Genomic DNA, 12,597 nt, shown 5'->3' with positions numbered 1-12,597 from the left:
AATCACACATCTCTGGTACACCTATATTTAATTCTCCTGGAATTTCTTATTATTTTTTTCCTTTGGTTTATTTTAAAATTTTACCATGTATATTTATCATTCCAAATGATAATAAACTGTATTTTCCTATATTTTCTCTTAAAAGGTTAAGGTGTTGTCTTTTGAATTAAGTCTTTAACCCATAAGGAATTAATTTTTGTGCATGTTGTGAGGCAGGGACACATGTCTGTCTATTCTTATCTGGACAGATATTTGCCCCAATACCACTAACTTTTGCCCAATGATCTACAAATGTTTTCATAAAACAGAGTTCAATGTATGCATGCCTCTGTTTCTGGAGGCTGCATTCTATTCTACTGCATATTTTTCTACCTCTGGGCCAAGAAGACATGGTCTTAGTTCCTACAAATTTATATGCAGGCTTGAAATTTAGTAGGTAAAGTAACTTTGGTTGCTTTTTCTTCACATTTTTCTTCAGTGATGTCTTTGTTATTGTTTGTTCTTCCATATTCATAAAAATATATGGACTGTATTTACTCTGTATTCTTGTCAGTATTTTTTATTTTAGCCATTCTAATCGTATCTTACCAGGGTTTCAATTTGCATTTCACTAATAACTAACGATGTTGAAGATCTTTTCTTGGACTTATTTGCCATCTCTATATACTCTGTAACTAAATGTTGTTCAAATCTTTTGTCCACTTTCCCCCCACACTTATCTTTAATATTTTTCTATATCTACCTAAATACATTGAAAATTGAGTTCATACAAATATATCCAATTACAATCCAATAGCTACAGGGTTCATTCTAGATTTCTTCCTTTCATGATTGCCTTCTCCAAAAGTGAGAAACCAATTTTTATTATCCTTAATATATTTTAATTATCCTTAACATAGTTCATTATCTTTATTATAACATCCTTAATATATTTATTTTCTTCTTCAAGTCCATTATAAGTGACCCATCTCTACCACTAACCTTACCCTATGGACAGAGCCCTGCTCTCTTTGCTTCATCCCCAAAGCCCACACTGGGCTAGACTCATGCATGGGCACTTTCCTCATCTTACTTGGGATCCAATTTTTCATACCAAGCTGCCCCTTTATAAGCTCAGATTTGATGCCCATCACCAGTAGTTACCCCTTCCCTGCCATGAATGCCCTTCTTACCCCACTTAGGCTCTGACCTTAATTTAACAAGGTACTAGGAATTGAATTTGGGGGCTCTTTACCAATGAGATACACCCCCAGCACTTTCTATATTTTATTTTTAGTTCACTGTTTGCCCATCTTAAAAATTGGGGTTTTTTCTCACTTTTGAGCTTTAAGAATCTTATAGATCCTAGGTATAAGTCCTTTGTTAGAAATGTAGTTTCCTAGCCTGTAGATTATCTTTTTATTATCTTAACAGTGTTAAAGATCTTAATTATCTTAACACTATTGAAGATGATATTTGCTATAGGTTTATATAACTATTTGGGATTAGGTTAAGAGAATTATATAAATTTGTAATAATCTGTTGCCTCTGATAGTTTTATTAAGAAATAGTAAGGGGTGTCACACTCCTTTGTTGATAGTTTTATGAAGAATCTAAAGAAATTCACATAAAAGCAGAAAGGCAGTATGGTATAAAAGAAAGTATATGGGTTAGCTGTATGTAGTGATGCATACCTATAATCCCAATGACTCAGGAGGCTGAGACAGGAGGAACAGCCTCAGAAACTTAGGTCCTTAGCAAATGAGACTCTGTCTCAAAATAAAAAATAAAAAGGACTAGAGCTGTAGCTCAGTGGTAAAGGCCTCTGGGTTAAATCCCTAGTTACCCCCCCCCCAAAAAAAAAAAAAAGTTTTAAAAGAAAGGGTATGAGTTAAGGGTTTAGTCATACTTGAGATCAAATCTTAGAGCTCTTAGTTGTAAGCCTTGTGACCTGGGGGAATAGAACCTCTCTGTTTCTGTATCCACAAAACTGTAGAATTGTTATTTAAAAAAAAAAAAAAATTATGCCATGCCTCATGGTGTATGCTGTAATCCCAGCTACTAAGGAGGCTGAGGCAGAGGATTGCAATAAGTTTGGGGCCAGCCTGGGCAGCTAGTGAGACCCTGTCTCAAAATAAAATATAAAAAGTACTAGGGGTATAGCTCAGTGGTAAAGTGCCCCCAAGTTCAATCTCTAGTACTAAAAAAAAAAAAAAAGTTAACTATTATATATGAAAAGGCTTAGAACCATACAGTGTCTTACTACTACAGATGGGCCCAAGGAAAATATGACTGTTACCATAAAAGTCTGAAAGGCTGCCTAGTTAACTTTTTCATTAACAAATTATTCACTGGTGGTGTGTTTCATACTAAATATCAAGGATATAGCTTTTATTTTAACAAGGTTACTCTTACAGGGTAAAAGACTTCTATAGGGTTAATAGTTTATTTTACTCAGTTTTTATTTTCTAACCTTTTATGGTGATATTATATTTCTATACTAATTTCATTAATCAAAAAACAGTGATAAGATCAATTTGTTTTAAATAGTTCCACCTTCACAAAAAATTCAAGTATTTTTTTTCTACTCATAGCATATTAAACACACCTCTTTTATTTGATCAGGCTGCTGTAGGCACTGTTTTTCAACAATATATTTCATTTTGAGTTAGATAACATAATAGCAAATGCTTTTTACTTGATAATTAGGAAGGCATACGGCAAGTCCTAAGCCACGTATTATCCATTGGGTTTTATATTTCAAATGTCTTATATCCTCAAGTACTCACAATTTATTAATCACATTAAAATTTAGAGGCATGTGAGATTGGTGTATTACTAAGTACAGCTAATACTTTCATCTTTAAAAGATTATATTATCTGATCTAAAAGCTACAAAGGAAATTATTAAAATTAAATGTTTACTCAAAACCATGGAGTTACATCTAAGGTTAGTATACAGAAACTTGTACTAAAATAACCTTTATATTTCATTTCCCCACATTTCCACTAGGGGAAGATGGTGCCCAGTTTCACCTGAACTCAGTTACAAATAGCCTTTCTTTTAGCAATAAAGATAGATAACAGCATAAAGTCGCATCTAGGAGAAAAATAAATTAAGACCATTACCCATTACATTATTAGCAGGCTTCTGCAGAGATACGATAAATCAGAATAAAACTCAATGAGAAGTAAACATGAGTTAAAAAATTTAATCTATAGTAATGATACCCAAATTTAACCTGAAAAAATTCTAGAAGGCATACTTTATTAGTCTCAAATTGTTCCTCCTGGCAGAGTCCATGAACACACATTAAGATGACATGATTAAAAAAATCATCTTCAATAGGTTAAATGTTAAATGTGTCATATGAACTCCTACATATGAAGATACTTGTTTCTTACTAAACTAGATCATTGCATTACAATTTGATTGGTATACAGTAAAACATATTTTTTACTGATTTCAAATGCAAACTTGATTTAAAATGTTTACCAGCTATTACATTTTAATTGTCTCTTAAATAGGCTTACAGATTTTACATCAAATGTGGAGAAATAATTACACAATAATGTAAAACATTGGTGCTCACCATGAGATCTGGGAAGCCAACCACTATGGCAGCATAATTGTTCTCATCTGAGAAAATTCGGTTGGGAGAGGCGATCTTTTGTCCTACAGCTGAACTCAGATTTTCAGATGATAGTTGATCACTTGAAATTTTATGAGGTATGCTGACCTCCATTTCTGAAAATGTCAGACACACATTAGGCACTATTTATCCCTAAAATGCTCTAGGAATTAAATTTTTGCAAGATTTATTCTCAACAACTCAAACAGAAAAACACAGTAAAAAATAGAAAACATTCTAAATTGCATTCATGAGCTTTGGCTGAGAAAATTGTTTTTATAATCAAAGCTTCTTTCCAAAGTGATTTCAAGTATTTATGGAATTCAGAATTTTATTAGTAATAAATATCATCATTAATAGCTCCCCACAGAAAAGATGCAAAACTGACCCAACCCAGTATTGGCAATAGTAAAGTTTTAGATTTTTTTCATAAGTACTGTTCTCTTCCCCAAACTTGGCCAATGGATGTAGTCATAAGGGAAGGGGACTTGAAATTTACTGTGCATTCTTTATAAACCAAGTGCCATACACTGCCATACACTGTGATGAATTAAGTAGAAATTCTGATGGCCTGTGGAAAACAGAAAAGATGTTATCCTAAATTAGACTTGGAACCTAAATGTAAGTGAAAATTCTTATTTGACAGTTTAAAATTTTCAAGGACAAGACTTAAAAGAGTGGGCTTCCTTATAATACTTTGAAGGCAGATTATTCCTTTTTCCAGGGTAGTAATTACTTTTTCTTTCTTTTGGTGTAAATATCACATAATCTTGATTTTATTGTTCTTCAATGAATCTAGAGAATAATTTGTGAATAAGCATGCACCCACACAGCCATAAACACAGACAACATAGTATTTACCTTGTGTAATTCCAAACCCTGTGCTAGGCAGCTCCTCTTTCAACATATACAACTGGCAAACCCCACTGTTCTCAGATTCAATGTGTGCAGGTTTAGTTAAAAGATATTTTCTGTAAACAAACAAGACATTCAACTTAAGTGTAAAGCTTCTTTTTTGAGAAATCATTAGGGCAAACCAAGAAAAATTAGTTGTTTGCTCCAAAAGCCTTTTAAAAAATAGTTGAGTATAATTTACTGTTTCAACATTTCATCATGAATTTAAAAAATAAATTCTCAAAACTATTAACACCATTATAAAGGGTAGTACCCAATGACAATGCAGTGATGAAGGCAAATCAAACATTCAAGGCTTCCTATAAGAGAAAGGGCTATTAAAGCAAAGCAATGCTAACAGGGCACACCCTTATAATCTTGGAGCCCTCTCTTAATATGTCTGTCTGGTCAGGCAGAAAGTGAGAGCATGAACTCTGACTTTGTGACCAGCTAAGGGCCAGAAGTCCTCACCATTATAATCTTCTTGACGGATTTATTTTTAAGCTGTCTAAAATGTGGATGCATGAATAGCTAGAAACTGTTTGTAGTGAGCCACTTTTGCTTGTCATCAGAAGGACAGAACTCTTCACTTAGCCAATGGATGTAGTCATAAGGGAAGGGGACTTGAAATTTATTGTGCATTCTTTATAAACCAAGTGCCATACACTGCCTTTGTCAAAAAATATACAGTTCCAATGGGGGAAGGCAACACAAACAAACAACCATAACCAAATAAGAGGACAAAAGATGAAAAGAAGAAACTTCTAAGGTATGAATTCTGTGAAGTTACAAAAAGGCAATAGCTCTAGGATAGAGTCTAGGGCTCTTAGAAGGGAGAATAAACTGAAAATCTACTTTGAAATACCTACTGCTTGGTAGAACACTGTGAATTCTCAATGTGCAAATAAAAAAAATTTCAAATCAATATGGATCATATGTAAAAGTTATTATTTTTGCTGTTAATTTCAGTGTCATACTCTGAGAAGTGATATTTATTTTAATTTTCTCCTCTCTCTTCTTATAACTTTTCACCAATAGAGATGGTGCCAAATACAGAAGTTGTTAAAAGAGATAAAAGGAAGATGGAGTAAGGGTTTTGGATAATTGATAAATAAGATTAAGCTATGGCATATTGCACAAGATGGTACGCAGTACAGATTCACCCACTGATTTGTTTCACTTTCCACCAGAAGCCATTTGTCCTCTGCTACAAGGAAAACTCTCTCGAGGTTGATGGGAAGTGAGATGGTATGAGCTCGCCCTTCCAAAACATCCAGTACAGTCAATCTGTTCCTAAAAAAGGAAAAGAAAACCATGTCTAAAAGGAATGATAAGGATAAGTTGAGTGGCATAATCCTTTCATGATATATTATGCACTAAGTAATAACATAGAAAATGTTAATTGAGAAAACACAAACAAATTCTAAACTGTCAGGATGTGAAGGAGAAAAAATAAAGGAAAGTGACAGCTGCCATATTAGTAGTGTTGCATTATGAAATTTTTAGTGCTCTTTTTTTCTATCTTTCTCAGTGTTCTACAACGTGGGCATAGTTACTTTCACACTAAAACATTTATAATTTGATTATATTAGTTTTGTACTAAACAAGTATAATTAAAACAGGAAACAGGATTAATAAAATAAGTAACCCAGTTTGTCTTATTCAATAAAGAGCTTACCCTTTTTCTTTGTAGAATACTAGCCAGTTTTTGTGTGAAAATTCTTTACACATTTTATAATTTTCCTAAAGACAAAACAAAATATTAAATGTTTCAGATGTAGTCACATTTCTTTAGCTGCTTCCCCTTAAATAAATTTCTTCATTGTGTAGAAAGAATACATAACTCTTGGAGAAGATATATAATCACTTCAAGACTTTTACAATAACATGGATTAAACTATACTTCAAAATTTATTGTGGACTATGTACTAAAACCTCCATAGAATATTTTTTTTTAAATAGGGTCAAGTACTATTTGAAATAAACACGCTATTTGGTGATTAACTGTGGAATTTAAATTATAACATAAACACGTCAGAAATACTTAGTAGCATTTTTTAAAAATCTCTTTTTTCTCATGGTCTATTAAGACCTAAGTATGCTGTCTTATACAGTACTGGATAAACCCTATTTTATATCACAATCAATTCTCTTGGGTTGGCCTTCAGTGTTCATTTATTCAATTTGGTTAATAAACTGAGACATTTATTTATCTGGTGAGACAATTAGGTATTCTACTCATGGTTTTATCATATAAACCTAAAAAAGAACTACATAACTGAAAAATAGGTTAAATGATGAAAAATTTGTTATTAATATCATAATCAAACAGTTCATAATGTTCTTTTATTATTCTTAGTCCTGGCAATCTTCAACTCAGTATAACGTATACCAAAAGAAGCTACTGATATTTATTTATAGGTTTATCTTTATATATTGTATCATATCTCTATATATTAGATGTTAAAATCCACAGATGTAACAAGAGGTCTCTCTTGTGCATTATAGTTTGTTTTTTCTTTAAGCACCAAAAAGAATGCGCAAGCTTGCATTTTCATGGTGAGAAAGCTACAGAAAATTGTTGGCAATCTGCCCAACAGAGATCTGACATTCCTTACTTTTTCCTCCTTGCTCCACCAGGAAGATTTCTTAGATGCTACCTCTTCTAAAGGAAGGATGAGACGACGAAGGACCTGGCCAGTGGTATCTAATAAGAGGATGACATTACTCTGGAAATAAAGAAAACAGTATTAAGTTCAAAATTATTTTTAAAGAGCAGTAAAGGTTAAAGAGAGTAAAGGTTAAATAAAGAGGAACCCAAAAGGAAGACAAAAATATTGAAATAATTATAAGATATCATGAAGACATTCAGTGATTTTCCTTACTATAGAATTTAAAGTTTTGAGTGATTTTATCAGGATATGTCTAATTGTGTAACCTTCTCCTAAAAGATTTTATCTTAAAATCATTCCCTTTTAAGTATAAGGCAGCTGAACCATGTTTTATTATATAATAACAAGGAAATTAAGAGGATTGATAGTTTTTAAAAGTTCATTTACTTTTATCAAAATTACACTTAGAAAATGTCCTGTTGAAAGCTCTTTTACACTCTGCATTCTTAAATCTCATTTATCCTTTTCAGAAACAAAAGTTCAACTTAGAAAATAGGTACTAGATATAAAGATGGGTTAGCAAAAAAAAATATAAAGGACCCCAAGAGCCCAGTTAGTAATGAGTGTCATCTTGAAATTCACTGAGCTTGAAGGACTTTCATTACTGGTGCTGTATTATGAAGAAAATGTAGTGCTAAGAGGTTTTAGCAAGGTGAGAAAATGGATTTGGATGAAGGAGACATTTTCTCATTTAATTTTGTAAAGGGTATCAAAGAAATTCAAGTTTTAAGAAAGGAGCTATCACTTTACACCTACAAGACTAAACAACATTATAAAGCTGGACAATGCTGAGTGTGGGCAGTGACACAGGGACTTGTGACCCTTTGTACTATTAGTAAGCATGTACAGCCATTTGGGAGAACAGCTGACACCACCTGGGAAAATTAAGTTTATGTGCTGATGATGATCTAACATTTCTATCTGGGTTTTTATTGCAAATAAATTCTTATACTAATCCATAAAAAAACTTGTACAAGGGAAAAATTATATACAAATGAAGCATTATTAATCACAGCTATGCAGTGAGGTAATAATCTCTCAGTAAATAGGATTCTTTTTCAAGAAAAGAAAGAAACTTTAAGCATTATAATACATGAACAGAAACAAAAACATAAAATTGAGAAAGTCAGAAAAGATTAGATATTTTAAAGAGATGTAAAGAAGTTGGCTTTCCTGGTTGAAACATTAAAATGTTTTAAGATTAAACTAACAAGTTTGCAAAACAGACACCTGCAAGTTGTTTGTCAGGCCTCATTATTATGCAATTTTCCTTTCTTGGTGTTTTTGGTTTTGTTTTGTTTTAATTTGGGCTTCTCCAGTTATCCTAACCCTTATAATATTTCATCTTAAGAACTTTATTTGGGGAAAATAGAGTCACAAAGCATCCAAAGAATTAAAATATACTTAGGAACCTATAGAAAAACAATCAAATATGAAATATTTGCTCAATTATTCCATAATGTCAATGGGGCAGCTTAAATTTAAAGCACAAAGGAGAACATAACCATAAGTTAATCATGATCCTTGCATTCTATTATGTTATGTAGTTGGGGAAGTAAAAAGAAATATAAAAATATTAATGATTCAGCTGCAAATCTAGTAACTTATAGTGTGGTTTCATATTTATTTTACAAACTAACTTTACTGAAGTGCTCAAAATTAAATAGCATTTGTACCACACAGTTCATGTCAGACCATATATTGAAACATGATTGTATTACAAACTTTACTGAGAATCTTCATAAAACTTTAATTTTCCCACAAACATCACCCTTGAAATGTATCATTCCATATAATATGTAAGCCTCCACTAAGAAAGTATGTTAGAAATATAATTTTAAAAATTAACATCTAATCAAGAAGTATTGTTCGTTGGTATTCTAAAGTTTTAAAAACAGTAGTGATAAATTAGAATTTTTCTTAAGAAAACATACAAATAAGTAAAAAAATTATAAAGTCTCCATTCTAGTTCAACTATTTTTTGAGTATGTTTTAGTAAAGAAGTCTTTCTTGGATGATAACTATATATAACATTTACATAAATTCCTAGCACATAAGCAATTTGAGAGATATTAACTTTTTTTAAAAAAAAGAGAGAGAAGAGAGAGAGAGAGAATTTTTTAATATTTATTTTTCAGTTTTCGGTGGACACAATGTCTTTATTTTATTTTTATGTGGTGCTGAGGATCGAACCCAGCGACTCGCACATGCCAGGTGAGTACGTTACCGCTTGAGCCACATCCCCAGCCCCAACATTAAATTTTAAAAGATGTCCTAATGTTTTGTCCCCTCAAAACAATTGAACCAACAAATAAGCAGATGACTAAAGATATGCTTAAGCAGAAAAATAAGTTAGTGAAGTTTCCCATTTATATTCTTTTTTAGAGTCTAAAACTTATATATTCATAACCTGGTATAAATGAACTGAAAAACTGTATCTTTCCAAGTGACAGAAAATGTATATATTTCCATCTATGACTGTATTTAGAATTAGTTTTATAAGTAATTGGCAACATGAAGGAGTTCTATGGCTCCATCTTTTAAGATGTTAATGGTTTCCTTCTGTAAATGACTAATGATATATTCTGTCTGAGTTTAAAAATAGAATTTCACATCACACATGAGTACAAGTTAACTGTGGCTTTGGCGCTCTTTTAAGCAGGGCAGGGAGGAGAAATAAGTGAGCAATTTTATTATGTTTGTATTTGACTGGGAGAAAAGTAACCTCTGGATGACCTCCATGTCCCCAAGTCTGAAATTCTAAACTCTGTGCAGATGTAATAAATAATTACATGGGGGGTGAAGGAAGGGGAGGGTCTTTATTTTTAGGCATAGCAAAGTTTTCCTTTTTCACTAAAGATTTTATTTTAGCAAGGAATTTTTGAACAATTTTTTAAACTAAAGGAAAGTGCATCTGAAGGCATAGCTTTATTTTAAGAAGACAAGGGATAGGTAAACTCATGGCAGTACAATATTTCAGCTTCATTTTCAGTGAGGACAGGTTGAGGAAGAAGAAACTGATGGCAGTCCACCCAGTTCCCATTCCACTAGAATTATCTACCAGTTGTTAAATTTCACAGCTGTGAGCTGTTCATATGGAATCAACAGGTCTGGCATCCCAATAGGCCCATCTTATAAAACAGACAGCCAAGATATCCTCTCTGGGAAAGGATGAGGCAGTTTGGAGGACAGGATAGTGGAAGCATCCACATACTGCATGTCTGCTCAGGATGCTAAGCTCCTTTCTGAACAACTATTGACACTGTGGCCAAAGGGATAAGTAAGACAGTGTATAAGATGCCAGGAGACAAGATGCTGGCTATGGATGCTGAACATAGCTTCACAATGAAAGTCATTGTAATCAAACAGAATATTAATCAACAACATTGTTAAATAACTGGATTTTTTGAGAAAATGAAACACATACTGAGAACATAAAAATCTGATAATGTTAGAGAATTTGTATGTATGTAAAACTGACAGAGAATTTGTCAGCTAAAAATTTGGCAGAACTGTTTGAATAAATATTACAAATTTCATTTCTTTTTAAAAAATATCATTTATTTATTTTTTAATTTTTAGGTGATGCTAAGGATCGAACCCAGAGCCTCACACATGCTAGGCAAGTGCTCTGCCACTGAGCTACAGCACCAGCCCCTACAAATTTCATTTCTCATACAAATTTGATTGACTTACTGAATGAAAAATCACAAACATATTATGTGCTTTTAATGATTCTTATAGATATAGGATTCAAAACAGACACTGATATTTTGTTGTTTACACTAAAATAAAACCCTTATTCCAATTTGCTGGACATGAACTTTTATAAGCAATATCTGGATATGGATGAACTCTGTTTCTATTAGAAAATGAAAATGGGAAAAACAAGCCCAAAACTGAACCCAGAAAAAAATCTTAACTCAGAATTTATGATAATTATTTAGGCAACAACTAAGTTAATTTATTTCCTCAAAAAGTTAGTGACATTTTATTTATCCAATATATTCCTCTTGAAATAAAATCTAAAAGTATTATTTCTTGGTAGTATTACTTACAGGTAACAATGCTGCATTTCTTTAATATTTTCTTATTATGAACTCTTTTCTTTATTAGTTCTAATTAGTCATACATGACAGTAGAATGTAATTTGATACATCATACATAATGAAATATAATTTCTCATTCTTCTAGTTGTACATGATATTGAATCACACTGGTCATATAGTTATATTATGTAAACAGGGTAAATAATGTTTGATTCATTCTACTATCCTTCCTAACTTCATACCCCTCCCCTCCTTTCACTCCCCTCAACCTAATCTAAAGAAACTCTATTCTTCCTTAGCCAAACCCCTCCCCTTATTGTAAATTAGCATCTGCATATCAGAGAAAACATTTGGCCATTGTTTTATTTTGGAATTGGCTTATTTCCCATAGCATGATATTCTCCAGCTCCATCCATTTACTAGCAAATGCCATAATTTCATTCTTCTTTAAGAATGTCATATTTTCTTTATATATATTCATCTGTTGAAGGGCACCTAGGTTGGTTCCATAGTTTAACTATTGTGAGTAGAGCTGCTATAAACATTGATTTGCATGCATCACTATAGTATGCAGTTTTTAAGTCCTTTGGGTATAAACTGAGGAGTGGGATAGCTGGATCAAATGATGGTTCCATTCCAAATTTTCTGAGGAATCTCCATACTGCTTTCCGTAATGGTTATACCAATTTACATTCCCACCAGCAATGTATGAGTGTACCTTCTACCCCACATCCTTGCCAACATTTAATGTTGCTTGTATTCTTGATAATTGCCACTTGGACTGGAGTGAGATGAAATCTTAGAGTAGTTTTGATTTGCATATCCTTAATTGCTAAAGATATTGATCATTTTTTCATATATTTGTTGATCACTTATATACGTAAAGAAAGAGCCTACAGAATGGGAGAAAATCTTTACCACATGGACCTCAGATATAGCACTATTCTCCAGAATATAAAAAATGAATAACCCAATCAATAAATGGGCTAAGGAACTGAACAGACACTTCACAGAAGAAGAAGTATAATCGATCAACAAATATATGAAGACTTTTAAATTTTTCACACTATAGTATTCTTCTTCCAAGTACCTGCAGTGAGTAAGAGAATGGGTATAGTTTAATTCTTGTGAGTCAATCCAATTTGATTTGAATCTCAATCCTGCTGTGTATCCACAGAAAAGGTTAAACTCTCTGAACCTAGTGTTCTCATATGTAAATATGCCTTACAGCTACCTCACTTGGCACTTAAAATAATAACATAAGATAATGTAGTAATTTCTTACTTGACACACCATCACTATTTAACAATCCATCTTTCTTCTTGAGACATCACTTGCCTCTGGGATACGGCCCTCCCTGGTTTACCCATA

General features: G+C 32.4%; 1 protein-coding gene across 2 annotated transcripts in view; it reads right to left on the bottom strand.

Moving 5' to 3' along the window:
* Positions 1 to 12,597, bottom strand: part of Vwa8 (von Willebrand factor A domain containing 8) — a 420,110-nt gene that overhangs the window by 122,169 nt on the left and 285,344 nt on the right. For both annotated transcript variants that reach the window (XM_058582605.1, XM_046454135.2), the window contains 5 exons: positions 7,124 to 7,234; positions 6,184 to 6,248; positions 5,673 to 5,798; positions 4,473 to 4,582; positions 3,573 to 3,727 (listed from right to left, as the gene is read on the bottom strand). In XM_058582605.1, coding sequence (XP_058438588.1) covers positions 3,573 to 3,727; positions 4,473 to 4,582; positions 5,673 to 5,798; positions 6,184 to 6,248; positions 7,124 to 7,234 — 567 coding nt within the window. The remainder of the gene's footprint in view (positions 1 to 3,572; positions 3,728 to 4,472; positions 4,583 to 5,672; positions 5,799 to 6,183; positions 6,249 to 7,123; positions 7,235 to 12,597) is intronic.

The sequence above is a fragment of the Marmota monax genome, unplaced genomic scaffold (assembly GCF_021218885.2).
Source record: "Marmota monax isolate L192 unplaced genomic scaffold, Marmota_monax_Labrador192_F-V1.1 WCK01_AAM20220418_F8-fsc00011, whole genome shotgun sequence".
Taxonomy (NCBI): Eukaryota; Metazoa; Chordata; class Mammalia; order Rodentia; family Sciuridae; genus Marmota; species Marmota monax.
The sequence above is the reverse complement of the archived record's forward strand: the minus strand, read 5'-3'. Positions and strand labels throughout refer to the sequence as shown.